Source organism: Dipteris shenzhenensis, chromosome 9, assembly GCF_047967505.1.
Source record: "Dipteris shenzhenensis isolate YYH24624 ecotype China chromosome 9, Dip_SZ_1.0, whole genome shotgun sequence".
In the NCBI taxonomy this organism is placed as follows: domain Eukaryota; kingdom Viridiplantae; phylum Streptophyta; class Polypodiopsida; order Gleicheniales; family Dipteridaceae; genus Dipteris; species Dipteris shenzhenensis.
The window spans coordinates 41,344,664-41,366,313 of record NC_141604.1 but is presented as its reverse complement, the minus strand read 5'-3'; the positions used below and the strand labels follow the sequence as shown (position 1 = coordinate 41,366,313).

Genomic DNA, 21,650 nt, shown 5'->3' with positions numbered 1-21,650 from the left:
AACTGAATTAGAATGAACAACACACAGCATCCCAAAGGATGACTAGGGATTTCTTATTGATAATTTAGGAAAACCCCACTATGGACCAATCTTTGGGCTTTCACATGCCTGCAGAGTAGCTCCTTGAGGGGTTGCAAGAAAAGGCTGCTATCTGGAGCATCATGAATGTACAGGTGTGCTCCTTATGACAAATGGATAACGTTTTAATGAAAAATTCAATGGTGTGGTAGGGCACCATGCCCACTTCTTGCTAGTCAGCAGATGGCAGCCAAGTAGTGGGACTAGTTATTCAAGAAGTTCAAAAGAGAACTTTCCAACAGCTGAGCTGCGATGAAAAGTGTAAAAGATTGCCACAGCTGTTGCCACTATCAGCCAGACCAAGCCACTCCTGCTACTAGCCACATCCATAACGATCCATAGGGACAACCATATCCATGGTGCAACCACACTTGGACACAACAGCCACTACCATTTGTCTTGGCAAGCACAATGTCACATTTACATATGCAATGGGAAACTAAATCAACAGCAATGGCAACCCTACAACCACAACCATATGCAACAACCACATTTGCAACCACGTCTATAAAGTAAAAACCTACGCTGGCCATAATGCCGCCGCAAGCTTGATGGGAGTGAAAGAGAAGATGCACTACCTCATTATTCTACCTGAAATGATGGTAACCCTAGAAATTATCTGCCTAAAGTACAAGACATTCTCAAGCATAGACTAGCTTGTGCGAAATTATAAAAAACACACAGAAGTGAGATCTTGCAGCAGATAGGTTGGGTTACAGATAGCCAAAATGGTGGTTGATCGGATTAAAGGTTATTTGCATGATGGGTTGCATCCCTCCCAATATGGCTTTGTTCCACGTCGCCATATCACAGATAACATTGCCAATGCTTATATTGGGATTGAATATGCCAAATACACGCAACAGGATGTTCTACTCTTGCAGGTAGATATTGCAAAAGCCTTTGATACATCTCAATGTGATTTCATCTCGCAAACTATGCGAGCTTTGGGGTTTGGACAAAAAATGCAGCATGTTATTTACTGGCTTTATAGTCGACAACAGGTTTTCTTTTGGCGAGTTCTTTTGGGAGTGTCTCCATCTGGACAGCTATTAGCTCATCGACACATTGCTCCTGCACTTTGCCATAGATATTCTGCTTCTTCGGAGACTGTGCCTCACTTGTTTTGGCATTGTCCGTGCTCTCGTGAGTTTTTGATGTGCTTCAAAAGCACCTGCGAGTGAGATTCCCATTTGTTCCGTTTGGGAAGTTCTTCTGGCTATTTGGGTTTCATCCATCCAGACCGGAGTTTCATCTTTTCTTCGTTTGGGTTCGCTACTGGGCACTATGGACTTTATGGACATATAGAAATTGTAAAGTCGTTGGTGATCCTACTTTCTCTTTGTTTGGCCATTTTAGGCGTTCTTGGAGTCAGTCCCACCACTGCCAAATAGGAGGCCAGTCTTTGCTTTGGAGTTAGCTGCATGAATAAAAGGCGACACATAGGGCGGAGAGGCTGTTTGGGAGCCTGATGGAGGTCTTGCACCTTGAGCATACATCCTTTGTTCAGCAGGTGACAAAGGCCTCTGTGGCTTAGTAGTCAAGGGATTTGGAAAATTCTTCCCATGAGTGGAACCTCTAGCAGATCCTTCTGGAGGAGTATGAGAATGTCTGGAACTGCAACCGCCCTTTCGGGTGGGTATATCACTCTCTTCCCTCCTGGTTTGGTAAGCAAGCTGGAATGTACCATTGCCTCTAGTTTGCAAAGCTCCTGAACTGTGAGGCATTGCTGGGACCGACAATGGGGGATCCGGTTTTGAATTTGTCTGCACATGAAGATTGTGCCCTTCAAAACCACTAGGGGATGAGTTTTGACTGCGTGCTTGCAAACATTCAATTGCCTTGTCTAAATCTCCTTCACACGAAACAATAGCTCTTTCAATTTCAGATCTTGCAAATTTGTACTTCTTCTCTATTTCAGCAATCCGTCCAAGCTCTTCAAAGATGTCTATTTTCGGATTGCCACCAATACTCCAATCCTCATGCACCTGAACTTCGTCTCCCTCAAAAAGCCATGCTCAACATGACCATCATTGAAAATAAGGGCCATGGTAGCCCGCTCTTGAGAGAAACCCATAGCGACCAGCTGCTGTGAAAGGGCTTCAAGTTTCTGTGACATCAAATAACCAGTGCACTTATCCCTCAGTTCTTGAGCTCTTCTTTCCTTTTGTCACTGGTGTTTCCTTTCATTTTTACCTCTTATTTTGTCGCAGCAATCTTTCTTTGATTGCTTACAGACCTGCTGCATAGATCATGAGGTCTTTTTGGCATATACTGAAATTTTCAGTTGATGTAATTGTAGCACCTTTTTTTGAGGTTGCTACTCATATAATATAATCAATCAAAGATTTCACCAAAAAAAAGTGTGTATGTGTGTGTGTGTGTGTGTGTGTGTGTGTGTGTGAGAGAGAGAGAGAGAGAGAGAGTTCCCACAAAAAGTGTGTGTGTGTGTGAGAGAGAGAGAGAAAGAAAGAAAGAAAGAAAGTGTATTATTGTGAGAGAGAGAGAGAGAGAGAGAACCTGTTCAGTATGCGTCCTGTAGGATTATGATCAAAAAAATACACTGGTGCAGAAATTATACATTTCAAAAGAGCCTCATGCACTTTAAATGCAGCTGAGAGGCCACCGTATGCAAAGGAGAAAGACCTTGCCAATGTGAAAAATGAATTTGCAACTGCAATGTAAAGTAGCACTTCCTGCAATAACAGAAAGAACACATGAAGTTGAGCAAGTAGTCACATCTATGATTAGCAGAAAACGGTGACACTTCTTGCAAGGATCTATGAGAAAATGCAACTTCTAGAAGTGCAACAAACTTTCCATGTGAAAGCTTAGTGAGCAAGGCAAGTTTTGAGACATTGGTGCTGACTTCACATGGGATCGTCATTGTGTTTAAATGAAAAAAAACGAGAGGGGAAAACTACATTGGACCAGCATGTTTGCATGTCTTTTATATCCTCCAGGAAATTGAGAATACAGAAAGTGGGTGTTATCATACTTTTATCCATTGGTTCACTGAGAAGTATGGATGGTACCTTGAAATCCCACTTACAAAGCTGTATTCCAGTTTATTTAGAGTTACCTACAAATAGAACATTGACTCAGAAAGTTATGTCAATTCAGCCCATGTTATCATACATTGAGAGCTTGGCATGCATTTTGTGATGGGATCCCAAACCCTTGCCTAAACAGAGGCTTTCTAATGTGTCAAGCAAATGATACATTATACCCCTGCATGGTAAGTAGTCAAAAAATCAAGACCCCGATTTGTATAAAAACATGGGGAAGTTGCCTGCTTTAGGCCAACTTCCTGGCACAGCGAACCCTGAGAACACAAGACACTAATGGCACCACACCCTGCCTGCATTACCTCTCCACCCCTTCTGCCTCCTCCCCTTCGTGCCACCCCTGCCTTTCAATTCCTCTCCTTCCCACTGCCCCCCCGCCCCCCAGGTCTGATTCAAACAGCCCAAGGGGTCATTGCCTTCTATTTTGGGGCCACCCAGCTCCTTCTGGAGCTGGAGGGATCTAGGAACCTGTCCTCCAGCCCGCCCTTTCCAGTCACGGAATTCAGCAAAGTTTTTTACCTGCTGTCTGCTGTCCTTAGCCTTTTTTTCTTTCTGTTTCCTGCTGGCTTTTTGACACCCCATGCATCTTTTTTCTGGGTGGCTGTAGCTCACAGTCTCTCTTTTTCCACCCCCCCTTCTTCCTTTCCTTTTCCATTCCTGGTTTTGCCTCTTACTTTTGCTAGAGAGAGCAGATTCTCGCTTCGTTTTCTTGGGTACTTTAATCTTGGTGGTGACCATTTGGTCTATCTAGAGGGGCTCTTATGAGCTCCCTTAATTCCCATAGCCATTTGATTTCCCTCTCCCTAGAGGACAAGCAACACATGAAGATTGAAGCTCAATCATTGCAGGACAAACCATCGATGGGCCACATAGTTCGCCTTACGTCCACAAGAAGGCAAGTCAGAGATTCGTTACAGGCGAGCTTGGCACTAGAAGGTGACCACATTCAAGGGGTCATCATCTAAAGAAGAGGTATGTTTCTTCTCCATATGATTTTCCCTGATACTACCTAGGCCCTCGTCCAGTATAGACTTGTTTTCCTCAGTCTACATCAGGTCTTCTTCATACCATGTACCATGGCATCATAGTTGATGATATGGACACGACCCACCATGTGCCGTTGCCCAGTGATGCTTCATTTCTTGGAGCCTTCAATAAGTACCAGCCCATTTTATCTTCCATTGGAGGTTGGTTTGGTATAGTGTTGGAGTCTCCACATACTATAGCCTCGGTCCTTGCAGATGATGGGGTTCTGCAGCTAAATCTCATTGTGGAGTACCTAGAGTCCCTATGCCCGAGAAGATCCTTCTTGAGACCTTGGATGGAGGTGAGGTTCATCAGTGGGTTGAGGTTTTAGGCCTCCCAAGACAATATTTTTGATGCCGGCAGTCGGGACACTTCACGAAAGCCTGCACTCGTGGTGTAGATAGTAGATCTTGTACGTGTGCCATGATTTCTTCGATTTGGGCTGCGCTCACATGATAAGGTGGCCGATTTGGAGGCTCACTTCTTGGAAGGAGTTCTCTGACATGATCTTGCGGCTGCTCAAGAGGAAGCTCTCCAGGAAGAGAATCTAGGAAACAGTCTTTGAAAGAATCGAGAAACTAAAATTTTTCTTTTTCAATAGAATTCACATTCACTTAAGGTTCACCCTCTTTCTCACTTACGAAAACAAAGTACGCAGAAATGGCTGATTTTATTGATATAGCATTAGAGATATTAGACAATTGGGATTGTCCCACAGAGGCTAGCAGCAGAAGTGTTAAGAAGATAGACCCCACTGTCTAGTTAATAGACTCCTTACAAGAGAATGTGGACATCTAAAAGTTCTAGCCTTAGGGGTGACTTCGTGATGGCTTGTTGTTAGTCTTTGAGGTGACATTGTTGGAAGAGAATGTGGGCTAGACGGGATGTTGCGATGGCTTATTGACAACATGCACGACATCTATGATTCTTTGTATCTCTTTCCTCCAGTCCACTCCAGTCAAAACTTCCTCATAAGGCTCCTTTAATAGTGAAGTTCCCAGCCCCGACTTGGGAGACTTTTTAGGGCCCAAGTTCAAGAGAGGTGCCCCGGCCTAGTCTTTCCACTATCCTCATTCATTCCACCCCACCAATGCCACCCCCGAATTCTCTCCCCCCTTTGCCTCCGCCCTCAGACACCCCGCCGCCTCCCCCTCCCCACCCGTCTGCCCTTGCCCTCCCCTCTCCACCTGCTGCCCCTTGCTGTCACAATAGCACAGCCGGTGATCACCCTTACCATCCACCTAATGACCATCTCTTCCCCCCCCCCCCCCCACCCCCCACCCCCCTCTACAGTCTCTCCCTTCCCCCTACCCTCGTCTTGTCTTTTCCCTCCTCCTCACAACCTCCCCCTGCAGTCCCGTCCCCTATCTTGTCTTTTCCCTCCTCCTACCTTGCCTATCCAGTTTCTCAGTGCTCCCCCTTGCCGAGGCCCTCTAGCCAGATCACGGATTCATCGTCATAGTCCCAACCCATCCCTCCACCAACTGGGGGCACAGCTTCTATGAAGCAGGCATGGGACGCTTCCCTATTCCTCTCTCAGTCTCTCGAATAGAAGCCCCACCTTATGGCCTTCCAAAAAGTACAGATGTTATCTAAAACGCTATGGTCACATACAATGCTTTCTTGGGAGGGCTGAATAATGTCTCGTAAGAAAGGGCAAGTCTCTGGCTGTTAGCCTTAGCTAGGAACTTATAATTACATCCAAACAAGGTAATGGGACTTCAACTATGAAATCACAAGCTTGTCTCCGCTGCTTCAAGAATAAGGTAAATCAGCCCCTCTAAAAGTTTTTATCATGTTCTCCACGACAACCTGAATAGTTATGAGAAAGCTTGAGCTCATAAGCTTCCAATGAAGCTGAAAAGGATCGGTGGTAAACCATCCTCTCCTGGATGGTTTCCTTTTTGGAAAAGCTATAATTGCTCTCTCGAGCTCATCAATAGTGAAAGGCCTCATAAGGCCACTACTCATCTCCTCCAGGAGCACTCTCCTCGTACTCCTCCAAACCTCCTCTCTGGCTACCATATATCCTTGAGGTCATAAAGTAGTGCCAAGAAATGATCTATAAAAGTCTGTGACCACATGACCAACATCCTACGGGCTAGCTGCAAGGGGACGAGCATTTTCTGAGCGAAATCTTCTGAGAATCCGAGCGAAGGAAAAAAAAGCTTCCAACTATGCATAAATATGGCAAAAATCGATCAGAAGAAAACATAGTTTCACTTAGAAATATGCAAAGTATTATAGCAATGCCTATTTTATACAAAAATATTTAGGTGAATCTTTAGGAATGGTGAGAGCATAATGGGATGGCTTTTGAAGAAACCCACATATAGAGTAGGCTTCTCTATGAAAATTCCCTTATGATCCTTCTTACAACTTTACTTAATAGGGGGTGACATTGAAAACCCTCTCTCAACCTATCTTCATGAAAGGGTTTCTTCAAAGAAAACTCATTGAAGCAAGCCATCCAGGTAGTTTCGCCAGCGAAACCCCTTTGAAGCAGGTCTCCCAAGGTAGTTTCGCCAGGGACAGCACTTTTAAAAGTGACATAACTTTCATATCCAATGTCCAAATATAGTCATTCAACCACTCAAATTGATCAGAACACACCCTTTGAGCACATCTATGGAGTTATATCTTGCATATATAGTATTAAATATTACATGTGTTTTATGAGAGTGATATATAAGCCCAAGTTAATACTTATTTATAGTAATTTAAACTTCTTTAGAAACATGTCCATAAATATCTTGTTATTTATGCTATAAAAACACTAAAAAGATATTGCCATATGATATAAATGTGTTAATAAGTAATTATCTATGCATAGTATTATTACATTGAGAGTGATTATGAGGGATGTTTCTTAATGGAATCAACACTTTTTAAAGGTAATAACAGGGGTACAAAGGGATGTCTCTAAATAAGAAAATTATGTTGTGTAAAAATGAATGAGTGACTAGTCTGTATATTTTGGATAAACCTGCTCATAGGTTTTTGCTCGTAAAATTAACGCATCCCTAGCTGCAATGTGCCATCCAATCTCCTCTAATGCCCTCCCTCGCAATTCTGGGGCTTATAGTCTGAAAGGAGTCTCTAGTAACGTGGTCTTTGCTCCTCACGGTCCAAATTGCAGACCTAGCATGAAATTTGTACTCTGATCTAGCCTCTTCCATAGCTTGAATATGTGCTTTGGAAATCTGCATCCTCTCCAGTACCCAAGGACTCCTTGGTGCCCTCTGTAGAGCTGCAAAGCTTAGATGTGAGGTCCTCTGCTTGTCCGTAAGTGCCCCTCTCTTGGCCTCAACCTCATGGCGAAGGAGTGCATTGATATCCTGTAAGCAGCGGTCTAGATCCTGAGCTGTTGACCCCCTCTGAAAGGGTCTCCCGGAACAATGGGATCTCTTGGCATAAGAAGTTGGGAAGAGAAAGGAGGAAATGCAGAAAGTGAAGAAGACCACATCGGCTAATTTGAACAAATCGGGAAGAAATCAGAAAAAACGGATTTATGAGGGGAAGAATGAAATACCTAATTGTTTAAATAGTAAAGGGCATGAGTTAGTGGCTACTTCAGGCTCCACTTTACATACTTAATATGTGGTTTCTCACTTTCATGGCATAAGAAGTCAGGAATCCTAATGGCTGAAGGCTCCCCTCTCTACTACTCCAAAAGAATCATATGTGTGGGAGAATGATCTAAGAAAGTTGTATCGGAAATGATGCTGGTCCTCCCTGCTCTATTGAACTGGTCTAGCGTTGAGAACATGCAGCCTTCCACCTTTCTGTCCCATCTAGAGAAGACGAGAGATATTGGTTAGTGTCCAAACTCAACTAGATGCCAGGGATCTTGTCCTCTTACATGGAAAATAAACACCTCCCAAGCCACCTTCTCCTCTCCTCTAAGAATGTCTACCTCTCCTCATCACGTCCTATTGTCTGGGGTTTCTAGCTATTGAAATCACCTCTAATACACGAGTGATTTGCGATGAGCATAGTCTGACAGATGATGGTTCACAAGTCAGTCCTACCTGCTGTCCCATTAAGAATAAATGGACAAAAGTTATACTATGACCTCAGAAATCGTCACACGCTAACCCAAAATACTCTCCCTGCTCCACAACACAGATACAAACTCCTCCCTGTCGTGCTGCCTCTCATACTCGAATTTGCGGGAGCCCGAAAGGTCCTACTTTGTCCTCGAAAAATCATGACTGTACAAGAATGAAAAATGGTGCTACTGCAGAGGAAGGAAAAATCAATGTCTCCGCCCTCCAAACCGCTGTGAAGCTCCTATCTAATGATGCTTAAACCTTTCAAAAATGAATACTGCCTAGTCCCCAAACATTCCAAGAGACAATCTGTGTGGCTTAGGGACCACCTCCTGCACCCATGTCGATGAGCTAATAGCTGTCCAGATGGAAACACTCCCAAAAGAACTCGCCAAAAGAAAACATGTTGCCGAAGCGCTACTTTATAGGCCCAAAGTTGATGTAATCTTTTCCTCCACCACTTGGCTAGGCGATGCATTCGCCAAACAGAATCACCTCTCTCTGAAACCCAAGGTTGAGGCAAAAGGATTTTATACAATGCGGGTACAGTAATGTGAGATAGCCTCGAAGGACGAGAAGAGGACCCTGGAGAAGTCGAAGTCCAATCTTCCAGTCGGTCTTGGAGTTCCAAAGGAGAAATCGGAACAAAGGGCAAAAGCATAGAAGTAATTTGTCGCCACAAAGGACGATAATGAGAGCCCAATCCATATGTAGTGGCTGCTAGAGAAAAGGGGAGCACAGTACCAGCATCATCTATAACATCAGCAACCGAGGTGATGCCTTTAAACAAGACAAAGTAGGAACGTCGAGGTTCCTGTAAAGCCAAGGGAGGCTAAAAGACTTTCGACCAGTGAATGCTTTCCGCTCTCAAACTATTCCCAAGCAAAGATTGTTGTCCATTCCATTCCAGATGAGAAAGAACATGCTTCCAGTCAAGAAGCAAGCGGGAGACAAAAGGGCATCCAGGCAAAGTGCCATCAGTGCAGCCAAAAAAGAAATCCCAGTGATCGAGTTGCCAATGACCAAACGCAGAAATACTGATATGAGTGACCAGAGTCCTAATCATAAGAGCCCAAGGCTGATCACCTTGCAGAAATTGCAGCAACATTTTCCCCCTGTGGGCAAGAATATGCACATGAATATCCGTGATGTTCAATCCACCATGCATCTTGGGAGAACAAATGTGATGCATCGAAAGCAGCCTAAGACTTTTTCTGCCATGTTTGGATCGCCTGAAGAGTTCCATAAAGACAGACATGAAAGATGTAAGATCTGCCTTAGTGAACATGATCAATGGCAAGTAAAATTAAATATATGCCACAAGGATGGACTGCACTATTCGAAGACGAACGTGCAAAGGCCAGGTTGCCAGTTTCCAATACTCAAGATTTTTCCGAAGCTTAGCCAAAACCCAATCAGTTTGTTGTCGGCGAGTGAGTTCCCACCCCAAAGGGTAACCAAGATGACGAACAAACTGAGTGGGTGGAATGATATCCCCGGGCCATAATAGACTACGCCAGTCTTTGGAATGCAAAGGGAGCAGCTTAGACTTTTGTAAATTAACACGAAGACCAGCTGCCAAACCATAAATAGAGAGGGCTTGCATCAAGGAACCAAGATCATGGGGTGTATTCTTCGGGGTAAAGAAAGAATCATCAGCATAAGCTTGAGCAACCATGCTGTGATTAGCATCCAATTCCAAGCCATGAAGTGATCCTGTAGCCACAAGATGATCAATATATTGCAGCATAGGATGAGTAGCAATGGCATACAGTAAAGCATTGAGAGGGCATCCCTGGCGGACTGAATAACGAATAGTCCACTCATCAGAGATATCCCCAGAGATAATGCAAGCCGCATTGCTATCTCTGTAAAGCCAGTATATAACCTGCTGCATTTTTTGTCCAAACCCCAAAGCTCACATAGTTTGCGAGATGAAATCCCATTGAACTGTGTCAAAGGCTTTTGCAATATCTACCAACAAGAGTAGAACATCCTGCTGCGTGTATTTGGCATATTCAATCCCAATATAAGCATTGGCAATGTTATCTATGATATGGCGACGTGGAACAAAGCCATATTGGGAAGGATGCAACCCATCATGCAAATAACCTTTAATCCGATCAACCACCATTTTGGCAATGATCTTGTAAATGACTGGCATGAGCGTGATTGGCCTCCAATCACCGAGTGAATCACATAGCTGCTTTTTGGGAATCAGCTTGAGAAGACTCTTTTTCCATGACAAAGGCATCTGCTGATTTTGCCATGCTGTATTTACCATTTGCAGCAAGGTGAATTTAAGAAGATCCCAGAATGCAAGAAAAAATTCAACAGTGAGACCATCCCATCCTGGAGATTTCCATCTGCCACAGGATCTCAGTGCATCAGACAATTCCCTTTCACTGAAGGGATGTTCAAGTTCCAAATCCTGAGCATTAGACAAAATTCGATGAATATGCTACAAAAGAAGCTAACGTGCAGACACGACTCGAGGAGAAAGAGTATCCAGATGCCCAAAATGAGTGGACAAGTGCTGCACACATAAATCAGTAAGCTCTAAACGAGATGTTGACCAAGAACCATCAGGCATCCGGATCCGACAGATATTGGCAGCCTGTCTTTTGTAGTGTAAACTCTTAAAAAATTGCTTGGAAGAGCAGCCTTTATCCAAAAATGCCCGTTGTCTGGATCGAGTTTCCCATTTAGCAAGCTTTCTGCGATCATTAGATTGAAGAGAGAATTGAGCCTGACATAAGGACATGCTTTCCTCTGAAGACAAAGGGCGAAGATGAGCAAGCTTAGTCAAACTCTGACATGTAAATTTGGCATGTGCTACAGTCTCCCTTGTGGCTTGCATATAGGATTTGCCATAATCTCGAATAACTGCTTGCATCCGAGCAACAAAAGCCTGCCAGGCATAATTCAAACCAATGTGTATCTGACGAGAGAGAGGCTGAATAGCATCAAAGACCAAGGCTTTAAAGTCAACATGCTCCACATAACTATTATTAATCAGCAAAAGCCTTCAGCAAGGCAATCTGTCAGTGGGAAATTCATGTAAGGAAAGCCTCAACCAAAGAGGAGCCTGATCCGAATGTGTGAAAGCATGATCAACCCAAATTTGACAAGTAAAGGCATCGCAATGCTATGGATCAATCTGATACCATCTGTCCAAGCGTGCCCGATAAGAAGATTGAGCATTATGTTGAAAGGTATAACCCGGAAGCATGGGCTGTAATTCCTTCCAGAGATCAACCATGCGCAACTGAAGCAAAAAATTAGACCATGCCTATGTTTCATAAGCCAACATATGAGTGTGGCTTGAGGTGTTGTCACCTGATTGAAGGGCATTATTAAAGTCACCACAAATGAAGGCATGTTGTTGCCATGGATAAGCATGCATGGCAGCCCAGATCAAAGCTCTATCACGAGAAGACTGGGGGGCATAAACCGATGTAAATTCAAAAATTTCCCCTTGAACAAGGCATTGAACAATAATCCATCTACCATGGCGATCATTGAGAGCCACAACAGGTTGAAGGTCGTGCTTTACCAAAAAAGCCACACCAGAAAAGGAGTGCTCTCCAGCATAGAAGATATCATAACCAGCAAAATGGCCTATTTGACCAGCATACATATGCTGATTATGCTCTCGCAAAGCAATAATATCAAGCTGCAATTGCCTGATATACATCCAGACCATTTTCCATTTGCGACCATCACACATTCCCTATACATTGAGAGTAACACACTTCAGATGATCAAGCATATTTACAGTTATGGGACAGGTATGTACAGCAACTAACGGGCTGTCTACGTTTGCATTTCCACCTCAATGTCTGGGCCTCTGCCCTGGGATGAAGCATCAGCCTGAGGAGAGGACAAAAGTGCAGCAACCACTTCTTCACGAAACAAGGTCCGATTTGCAGTCACAGCAGCCCAGGTCAAGCCAACACCAGAGTTTTCAGCAGGTGTTTTCCCATGAGAGGATGCACCACTCCAAGTTCGAGAAGGCAAAGGTCGCCTGGGGGAGATCACTTTGCGAGGAGTTTGCCATCCATCAGTCAAAAAAATTTTCCCCTTCCCCTGAGGTGGAGAGGACAACGGCACAAGAAAAGAAGCATTACCATGTGAGACAGCCGGAGCTTTGCCTTTGTCTTGAACAGAGAAAAACTCTTTGACCCCTTTGTTTTTTACCACAGAAGAGGCATTTGCATTCTTATTCAAAGGCTGAACCATTTCAGCTTGCACTGGCATCCGTGGAGCTCGGGAAGGGCATTGTGAAGCCATGTGCCCAAATTGCTTGCATTCAAAGCAAGCACCTGCAAACAGCCCCCACTTGAGCTTGTAAAAGGCACTCCCCATGGAAACATTATTCACAGTAATCGAGTATGAAGCTGGAGTTGGATGATCTGTATCCCACAAAATGCAGAAGCGATTCGAATTTCCACTGGGTCGCGGTGGACATACCACCTTACCGAGGGAAGCTGCAATTTCAGGTAGAAGAGAAGACAAGCATTGAGGCAAAGCCACAACTTCTACCCAAACAGGGCAACGATGCCGAATCAATGCCTGATAATCCCGGAGAGAGCACTCTTGAACTCTGTGTTGGTAAAGCGTGCATCAAGTGAGCATATCATCTCTGGTGTGACCAACACAGGTAAAGTCTGCCAAATCTCATCTCTAGCCATATCTCTGGCCTGTGTGTCAGGATCTGTGGAAAGAAGGGAGGCATAGAAGGCTGTCGCTGAGTGCATGACGGTATCCGGATGAGACTACAAAACGCCGTCAAAGTCAATAAGCTTCCTGACACTCTCTCTACTATGTCTGGGACCAAGTGTAGAGAAAAAGTGTTTATTGACTCTCCCTCCCATCTGTATCCAAAAGGACTCCCGTGCATGAAAGGCATACTCTGCTCTCTGATCAAGCAATGTCTGCAAGTGAGCCCTTGTCATAGCAAGGTGCTCCTGTACCCAAGCATCAGATGGTTGTTTCTGCTCCTCCCTCTGCAAGGCTACCAACTGCCGGTGGATACCAATCTCCCGCCTGAGTATCTCACCTCGTCGAGCACTAGCAATAGAGTGATAAAAGTCGCTGATACTGGCCAGTGCTGTGGCCACATGTGAAGGACCGGCCACCCCCCCTTGCATGTCAGAAACCCAGATCTCCAAGACTACCTCTGTGAGGGTCTCATCCGTGTATAAGGCATCGGGGATCCTGATAATGTGAGACCGTCCTCTCAGATGGGGCTATGAGATGGACAAAACAACCGGAAAATGGTCGGAAGTGAAAACACCAGGTGCAATGCAAACTGTCCCCCCTCTATCAAGAGCCCAGTCATCCACATAGAATCTGTCAATACGGGCATGGATAGGCATCTGCACCCTATGGTTCGACCATGAAAACAAAAGTGACTGAGACTGAACATGAAATGCATCATCTGACTAAACATCTCTGCCACTGAATCTGAACAAGAAGGCATCCCAAGCTGCTCTCTCGAGGGAATGACTACCACCTTCTCTGCCTCCTTACTTATCAGAAGGTGCCTCAACCATGAATCTGCAATGTCAGCCCACGAGAGCAACTCTTTCCAAAATAGAACACGGTCCCCTTTGTTGTTCGGAGCATAGAGGTTGAGGAAACCAACCTTACATCCGTCAATCAGAAGTAAAACCCATTGGGCCCTGGAGGGGGTTATGGTACCGTGTCCAATGATCAGAGGGAGAATAGAATCTGAAACTGATATGCATGTACCTCCTCTGGTTCCCAAGGCAGGAAGCCAAAAAGTTCGGCCAGAAAGTAGCTTACCTGACTTGGAGCAATCTCTAACATCTAGTTTGTGTTCCTGAAGAAAAAGCATGTCTAGGGAACCACCTGAAACACCTGGATGGAGCTGATTCCTAATCAGTTGTCTGCGACGGTGATGAGGGATGCTACCCAATCCCTGTATATTCCAACTGGCTATCCTCATCGGTGGGAGGAAGCGGGTTGGAATACCTTACCTGACCTGGTGGCGGAAAAAGAACCCTCCACCGAAGCTGGCCTCCGGCCATACACACGAGGTCCAAGGGGAGGAAAGTCCACTGGTGAGAGAGAGAAAGATCTCTCAATAGGGATGCCGATAGCTGGCTCTCCGAAAGTGGAAGGTACAAAACCATCATCTAGGAGGTCAGAGAGGTCCTCTAGGGCGAAAAAGAAGTTCCACTCAGCCAGTCTTGGGTAGGGGGTACGAAGGATTCCTACCGAAGCAGGGAGAGAATGTAAGACCCCCTTCCCTTTATCCACAGAGGGAGGCACCTGTACTGAGTCATGATTAAGAAGTGTTGCGGACGAGGTGCCAACAACCTGGGCTGCTGAGGAAGGTACAGCCTAATCCTGGGGTGGAGTCGAACAAGGCTCCTAAACACTAGTCTCCTCCCGAGGCTCCAAGGGGGTAGCCTCTGAAGCGGTGGATGTGTGATCTGAAGTAGAGGGCCTAACCGCAACTGGAACCCACCGTGGGCCAGAGGTGGTGTGGGGTGCAGGAGGGACTCGAGTAGCCCTAGAAGGGGGGGAAGCCCGTGTCTGAGGTGGTGCCTGTGAAGCGGTAGGTCCTGCTCTTGCTCTCTGTCGTAAGCTAGTACGAGCTGGTTGCTTTATAGGTCTCTTTTTCTTCTTTGGACAATCTCTGGCGAAGTGCCCCGAGGATCTCCAAATCCTGCATTGGTCTTGTCGACCTGCAACCTCAAATCTCTGGTAGAAGAAAGACCCATCGGGTGGCTGAAGCATGATGTGGTCATCTGAAATATTAGGGTCTTGGACAATGACCCTAACCCTGGGTACCCCATCCATCCTGACCGCCTCGGCAGCCGAAGAGGGCTCACTAGGAAGAGGGGGGATCTCTACTACCATACCAAACCTCTCGCCAATAACTGAAAGAAGCCGGTGATAAATTGAGGGGAGACCAGGGAACCGGATGAAAACAGAAACTCCCTGCTTGTCCTCTTCAACCGGGTCAAAGCCCAGTTGAAAGGGAAACAAAAAAATCCTCTTGTAGCCTAGAAATAGAAACCCGGCCTGTCGCAGGTCTCTCGTGACGTCCAGAGAATCTAGGCACTTCTGAAAGAAACCTCGTCCCAACAAACGAACATCCTTAAGGTGGGGGGCGAGCGTCTGGGAAAGTGCCACAAGCATCCAATCTCTAGCTTGTGACCTGGAGGGGTGGGAGCCATGGATACGTGCGAAGAGAGTCGTGAAACACTCATGCTCCAAATCCTTTTGTAACTACTATAGCTCGTCTTTTGAAAAAGTGACGGTTCTCGCGGCCGGTGTGGGCGATAACGGATTGACTGAGTGGGAACCCATTCGTCAATTGAGGTGGAAAAGGCCGATTCAAACACAAGAATGTTTCTTCATAATCAATGCCATATGTCTGTGCATACCCCTTGACAACTAATCTTGCCTTCTATCTGTTCACAGAACCATCTGCATTGTGCTTCACCTTATAAACCCACTTGCAGCCAATTGCATTCTTGTCTTTAGGCAAAGGCACCAATTCCCATGTAGCATTTGCTTCCAAGGCATCCATTTCTTCATCCATGGCTTTCTTCCATTTTTCTTTTCCCATGGCTTGCTCAAAAGAAGTGGGTTCTGGTTCATGTATCACTTTGACCATATAGGCATAGTGAATGGCTGTAAATCCATCATATTTCAGCCTATCCACAGGATACCTAGCTCTGGTAGACCTGCGCGAAATAGGCTCACTACCAGGTGCTCTCAAAACATCCCTTGTCTTTCTTATTCCAGGTGTAACAACAGAAGGAATGCCCAACTCATCATCAAGGCTCTGTTTTGAGCCACTGGATTCACCATCCACATAAGAGTAACCTGCATTCACATCAACCATGGGCTGATCTACTTTCTCTTTTCCTTTTTGTGATACTTGCATACCACTATCTGCATTGCTTTAAGGAAATCCTCCTGATCTCAATCTGCCTGTCCATGGAGAAGTATGTAAACCACTGCTAGAGGACACTACAGGTCCACTAATATTTTGTGATTGCTGATGTGAATTCTGTGCAGCATTACCATTTTGTGCATCTACATCATCAATCACATTTACTCGTTTATACTAGCTGCTCATCTCATCAAAAACAACATCTCTGCTCACTGTAAACTTAGGAGTAGAAGGGTTATAGCATCTATACCCTTTCTGCTGGAGAGAATAACCAATAAAGATGCACTTCTCAGCTTTTGGATCCAACTTGGATCTCAACTCATCTGGCACATGAACATAGGCAATGCAAGAAAAAACTTTCAAATCAGAAATATCTGGTTTCCTACCAGTATACCTCTCCTCTAGCATCATGCCATGTATTGTTGCAGTGGGAGCCCTGTTCATTATGTAGACTGCTGTAGCAACTGCTTCAGCCCAATATAAAGCGTTGCTGCTTCCAAGCCTTTTCCTTAACTCGAATGACGGATTATTACTATGAGAAAACCTTTCACAAAGACAAGTCGGTTTCCAATAACAAACTAAAACAGGTGATGGATTCAGATGATTTCCTTCATGACTCTGCTGAGGCTCAGCTTATTTATGAGCTTATGCATGAAGGGTTTGAAGACACCCACAAAGGTTGGAAAGATCCACTTTCCACCACTGGCATTATGGTGGAAGTGGATGATATATTTGATCCAGTTAAGGAGTATGCAAAGCATGCCATTATAATTTTCTTCCCAGAACGGATGCCTGCTGCAGTAGATGTTTGAAATTGGTTGACTCGAACCCTGGGTGGTTCTTATGTCAAAAAAGTTCATTATGCAACGAGGGGCTTTTAGTCTATTATGGCCCGAGGATATCATTCCACCCACTCAGTTTGTTCGTCATCTTGGTTACCCTTTGGGGTGGGAACTCACTCGCCGACAACAAATTGATTAGGTTTTGGCTAAGCTTCGGAAAAATCTTGAGTATTGGAAACTGGCAACCTGGCTTTTGCACGTTCGTCTTCGAATAGTGCAGTCCATCCTTGTGGCATATATTCAATTTTACTTGCCATTGATCATGTTCACTAAGGCAGATCTTACATCTTTCAAGTCTGTCTTTATGGAAATCTTTTGGCGATCCAAACATGGCAGAAAATGTCTCAAGCTGCTTTCGATGCATCACATTTATTCTCCCAAGATGCATGATGGATTGAACATCATGGATATTCATGTGCATATTCTTGCCCAGAGGGGGAAAATGTTGCTGCGATTTCTGCAAGGTGATTAGCCTTGGGCTCTTATGATTAGGACTCTGGTCACTCATATCAGTATTTCTGCATTTGGTCATTGGCAACTCGATCACTGGGATTTCTTTTTTGGCTGCACTGATCACATTGCCTGGCTGCCCTTTTGTCTCCCGCTTGCTTCTTGACTGGAAGCATTTCTTTCTCATCTGGAATGGAATGGATGGCAATCTTTGCTTGGGAATTCTTTCAGAGCTGAAAGCATTCACTGGTCGAAAGTCTTTCAGTCTCCCTTGGCTTTACAGGAACCTCGATGTTCCTACTTTGTCTCGTTTAAAGGCATCATCTCGGTTGCTGATGTTATAGATGATGCTGGTACTGTGCTCCCCTTTTCTCTAGCAGCCACTACCTATGGATTGGGCTCTTATTATTGTCCTTTGTGGCGACAAATTACTTCTATGCTTTCGCCTTTGTTCCGATTCCTCCTTTGGAACTCCAGGACCGGCTAGAAGATTGGACTTTGACTTCTCTAGGGTCCTCTTCTCATCCTTTGAGGCTATCTCAGATTATTATACCTACATTGTATAAAATCCTTTTGCCTCAGCCTTGGGTTTTAGAGAGAGGTGATTCTGTTTGGCGAATGCATCGCCCACCAGCCAAGTGGTGGAGGAAAAGATTACAGCAACTTTGGGCCTATAAAGTACCGCTTCGGCAACAGGTTTTCTTTTGGCGAGTTCTTTTGGGAGTGTTTCCATCTAGATAGCTATTAGCTCATCGACACATTGCTCCTGTACTTTGCCACAGATGTTCTGCTTCTTCAGAGACTGTGCCTCACTTGTTTTGGCATTGCCCGTGCTCTTGTGAGTTTTTTGATTTGCTTCGACAGCGCCTGCGAGCAAGATTCCCATATGTTCCTTTTGGGAAGTTCTTCTAGCTATTTGGGTTTTATCCATCCAGACTGGAGTTTCATCTTTTCTTCGTTTGGGTTCGCTACTGGGTACTATGGACTTTATGGACATATAGGAATTGTAAAGTCTTTGGTGATCCTACTTTCTCTCTGTTTGGCTTTTTTAGGCGTTCTCTGCAGCAATCTTACTCGGATTGCTTACAGACCCGCTGCATAGATCATGAGGTCTTTTTGGCATATAATGAAATTTTCAGTTGATGTAATTGTAGCACCTTATTTTGAGGTTGCTACTCATATAATATAATCAATCAAAGATTTCACCAAGAAAAAAAGTGTGTGTGTGGAGAAAGAGATTACAGCAGCTTTGGGCCGACAAAGCTCCTCTTCGGCAAAATAGGTTTTCTTCTGGCGAGTGCTTTTGGGCATTTTTCCATATGGACAGATGTTGGCTCGTAGACACATTGCTCCTGCTCGTTGCCACAAATGTTTGATTTCTCAGGAGACTGTGTCTCATTTATTCTGGTTTTGTCCATGTTCTAGTGAGTTCATTGATCTTCTTCGACAGCGCCTGCAAGCAAGATTCCCAAATGTTCCTTTTGGGAAGTCCTTTTGGCTCTTTGGTTTTCATCCACCCAGACCAGAGTTTCATCTTTACCTCCTCTCAACCTTGCCGCCCTCTCCTCTCAACCTCGCTCCCTCTCCTCTCAGCCCCACTCCCCTACCTCTCAGTCCCGCTCCCTTGCTGCCCTCCCCCTTGCCGTACGGCCGTATGGCCCCCCTCCCCACCTACCCTCTCCTCTCTGCCCTCACTCCCCTAGCCTCTCTGCCCTACCCGCCTAACCTCTAGCCTCTCCGCCTACCCTCTCCTCCCCCTTCCTCCTCCTCCCTTCCCTCCTTACACACTCTCCCTCTCCCTCTCCCTCCCTGCTGCCCCCCTTCTCCGGGAAGACTAATCACCTCTCAAAAGATTGCTTCAAGATCAATCCTTGCAAATATTGTGGCAAAAACAATCACCATGAAAAGTTTTGTAAGGACAAAAAGGAAGCAACTACAAAACCAGAAACTGCCAATTTACTTTCAGTTGATGTGCCTCCACAAGATGAGGCCTCCTATGATGATTATGTTTTTTGAGAACCATCTCCATATATGCTTCAAATCTCTTTTTTATGTTGAGTCAAGGTACTCTGCTTGGATAGTCCTCCAAAATTAATGAAATAAACTATTGTGCTCTTTGTAAACACCTCTGGTCACCATATGATGTAGACCATGTGTATGTGTTTTGCTCTTTGGTACCTCCTGCAGACATTGTGTGCATGTACATGCAGGGGAGATAACCATTGGAAGGTCTTATGTATCCCTTTGTTGACTTCACACCCTTGGGAACCCTTGCTAGCATGAGATCCTAGCCATAGATTTATCCTTGACCACCGTGAGATGGCTTGAGACACTATGTGACTAGATGTATCCTTGACATAGCCTAAGGCATTCGCTTGAGGAGGGGCTTGATGGGATATCTCAAGGTGTATGCCCCAGGCACACCTTGGTCCCTATGTGTGTGTGCTAGAGGCACAGTTAGGTGCCCATAAGCACTGTTAGGTGGTGGTAGATGCCACATAGGATGATTGAGAGATTCTAGGAGCTGATTAAGGAGATGATTGTGGAGCTTGGTGGCTCATGCAGAGGTGCCTACATATGGACCTCACCTTTCTTCATTCCATAAGCAAGCAAGCATTCTCTTGTTTCATGTTCAGCTTCATGCTTTCCTTTCACTACTTCAACAACCATCCCATTCCAAATGTGAAAGAACATGTTTCCAATCCATCAACATATTGGAAACTAGAGGGCAACCTTTGATTTTCCCTTGAAGAGCACCGAAAAGAAAATCCCAGGGAGTGGGCTGCCAAAAACCAAAAGTAGAGGTAGTAATCTGAGAAAGCAAGTGACGTATCATGGCAGCCCATGGTTGTGACCCTTGCAGAAATTGCAGCATCATGTTGCCCTTGTGAGCCATAATGTGCACATGAAGGTTCATAATATTGAGGCCTCCATGCATCTTAGGTGAACACAGATGTTGCATAGAAAGCAAACGCAAACTCTTCTTGCCATGTTTGGAGCGACAAAAAGTCTCTCGGCCACTACTTGGCCAATGGATTACCCCTGGGCCAGGCTCTTAAGAAGGATAGAGCCTGCAAACTAATTAAGGATGCAGTGCCGTATCAACTGATAGCCAGCCAACTATACTGCATGGGCAAGGATGGCATCCTTCAAAGATGCATGTGTGAACACAAATACATCGATGTGCTTGAAGAAGCCCACCACTCCGAAATTGTAGGAGGTCATTTTGCCCACTGATGTTATAGCACGTAAAGTGCTGCAAGCTGGTCTTTGGTGGCTAACGCTCTTCGGAGACGCGGCCGAATTCATCAAACAATACGACCCCTGGCTAGCATGTCTAATGCCCTTGACCAGAATCCTGACCGATTAACCCTTCAAAAAATGGGGCATCGATTTCATTGAACCCATAAGCCCAGCAGAGCTAAGGGGACTGGGGCAAGATACATCATTGTGGCCACCGATTACTTCACCAAGTGGGTAGAAGGAAGAGCCACGGTGAAGGCCGACGATGCGAGATCCACGGCCAAATTCTTATATGAACAAGTCATCACGCAGTTTGGTTGTCCATTGGACTTAGTTAGCGACCGAGGAACTCACTTCCTCAACGAAAACTGTCAAATCCCCTTTGCTGAACATAATCAAAGGCAGATAAAACTGTATATATGCCATAAAAATAGATTGCACAATACGAAGCCTGACATGCAAGGGACAAGTAGCAAGCTTCCAGTATTCCAGCTTCTTTTTTAATTTTTCAAGAACCCAATGAACTTGCTGACCACGCGTGATCATCCAACCAAGAGGGTAACTAAGATGACGGATCAACTGAGTAGGTTGGATAATATCACCCGGCCATAAAAGAGAATGCCAATATTTAGAAAGCAGAGGCAAGACACATGATCATACGACTGCTAGAGCAAGCCCTTGATCACACAATTCCCAACATATACCCCCTTAAGGATTTGCCTCATGCTATGTCAAGGATACATCTAGTCACATAATTTCACATGCCATCTCATGGTGGTCAAGGATAAATCTATAGATAGGATCTCATGCTAGCAAAGGTGCCCAAGAGTCAAGGTTTACAAAATGAGATAAACCCCCCCAAATGGTTCTCTCTCTTGCATATACAAGGATTAATCTTAGGCCTTTGTGTGGAACTAGTTTCTCATGTCTACAAAAGGTACCATGGAGGCAA

General features: G+C 45.0%; 1 protein-coding gene and 1 pseudogene across 3 annotated transcripts in view; both read right to left on the bottom strand.

Moving 5' to 3' along the window:
* The window catches only part of ABCC13 (multidrug resistance-associated protein 11), a 340,660-nt gene that overhangs the window by 74,142 nt on the left and 244,868 nt on the right, over window positions 1-21,650 (bottom strand). For all 3 annotated transcript variants that reach the window (XM_087378873.1, XM_087378874.1, XM_087378875.1), the window contains exon 25: window positions 2,599-2,774. In XM_087378873.1, the coding sequence (XP_087234999.1) occupies window positions 2,599-2,774 (176 nt within the window). The remainder of the gene's footprint in view (window positions 1-2,598; window positions 2,775-21,650) is intronic.
* On the bottom strand, window positions 1,434-2,326 carry LOC147898641 (uncharacterized; annotated as a pseudogene).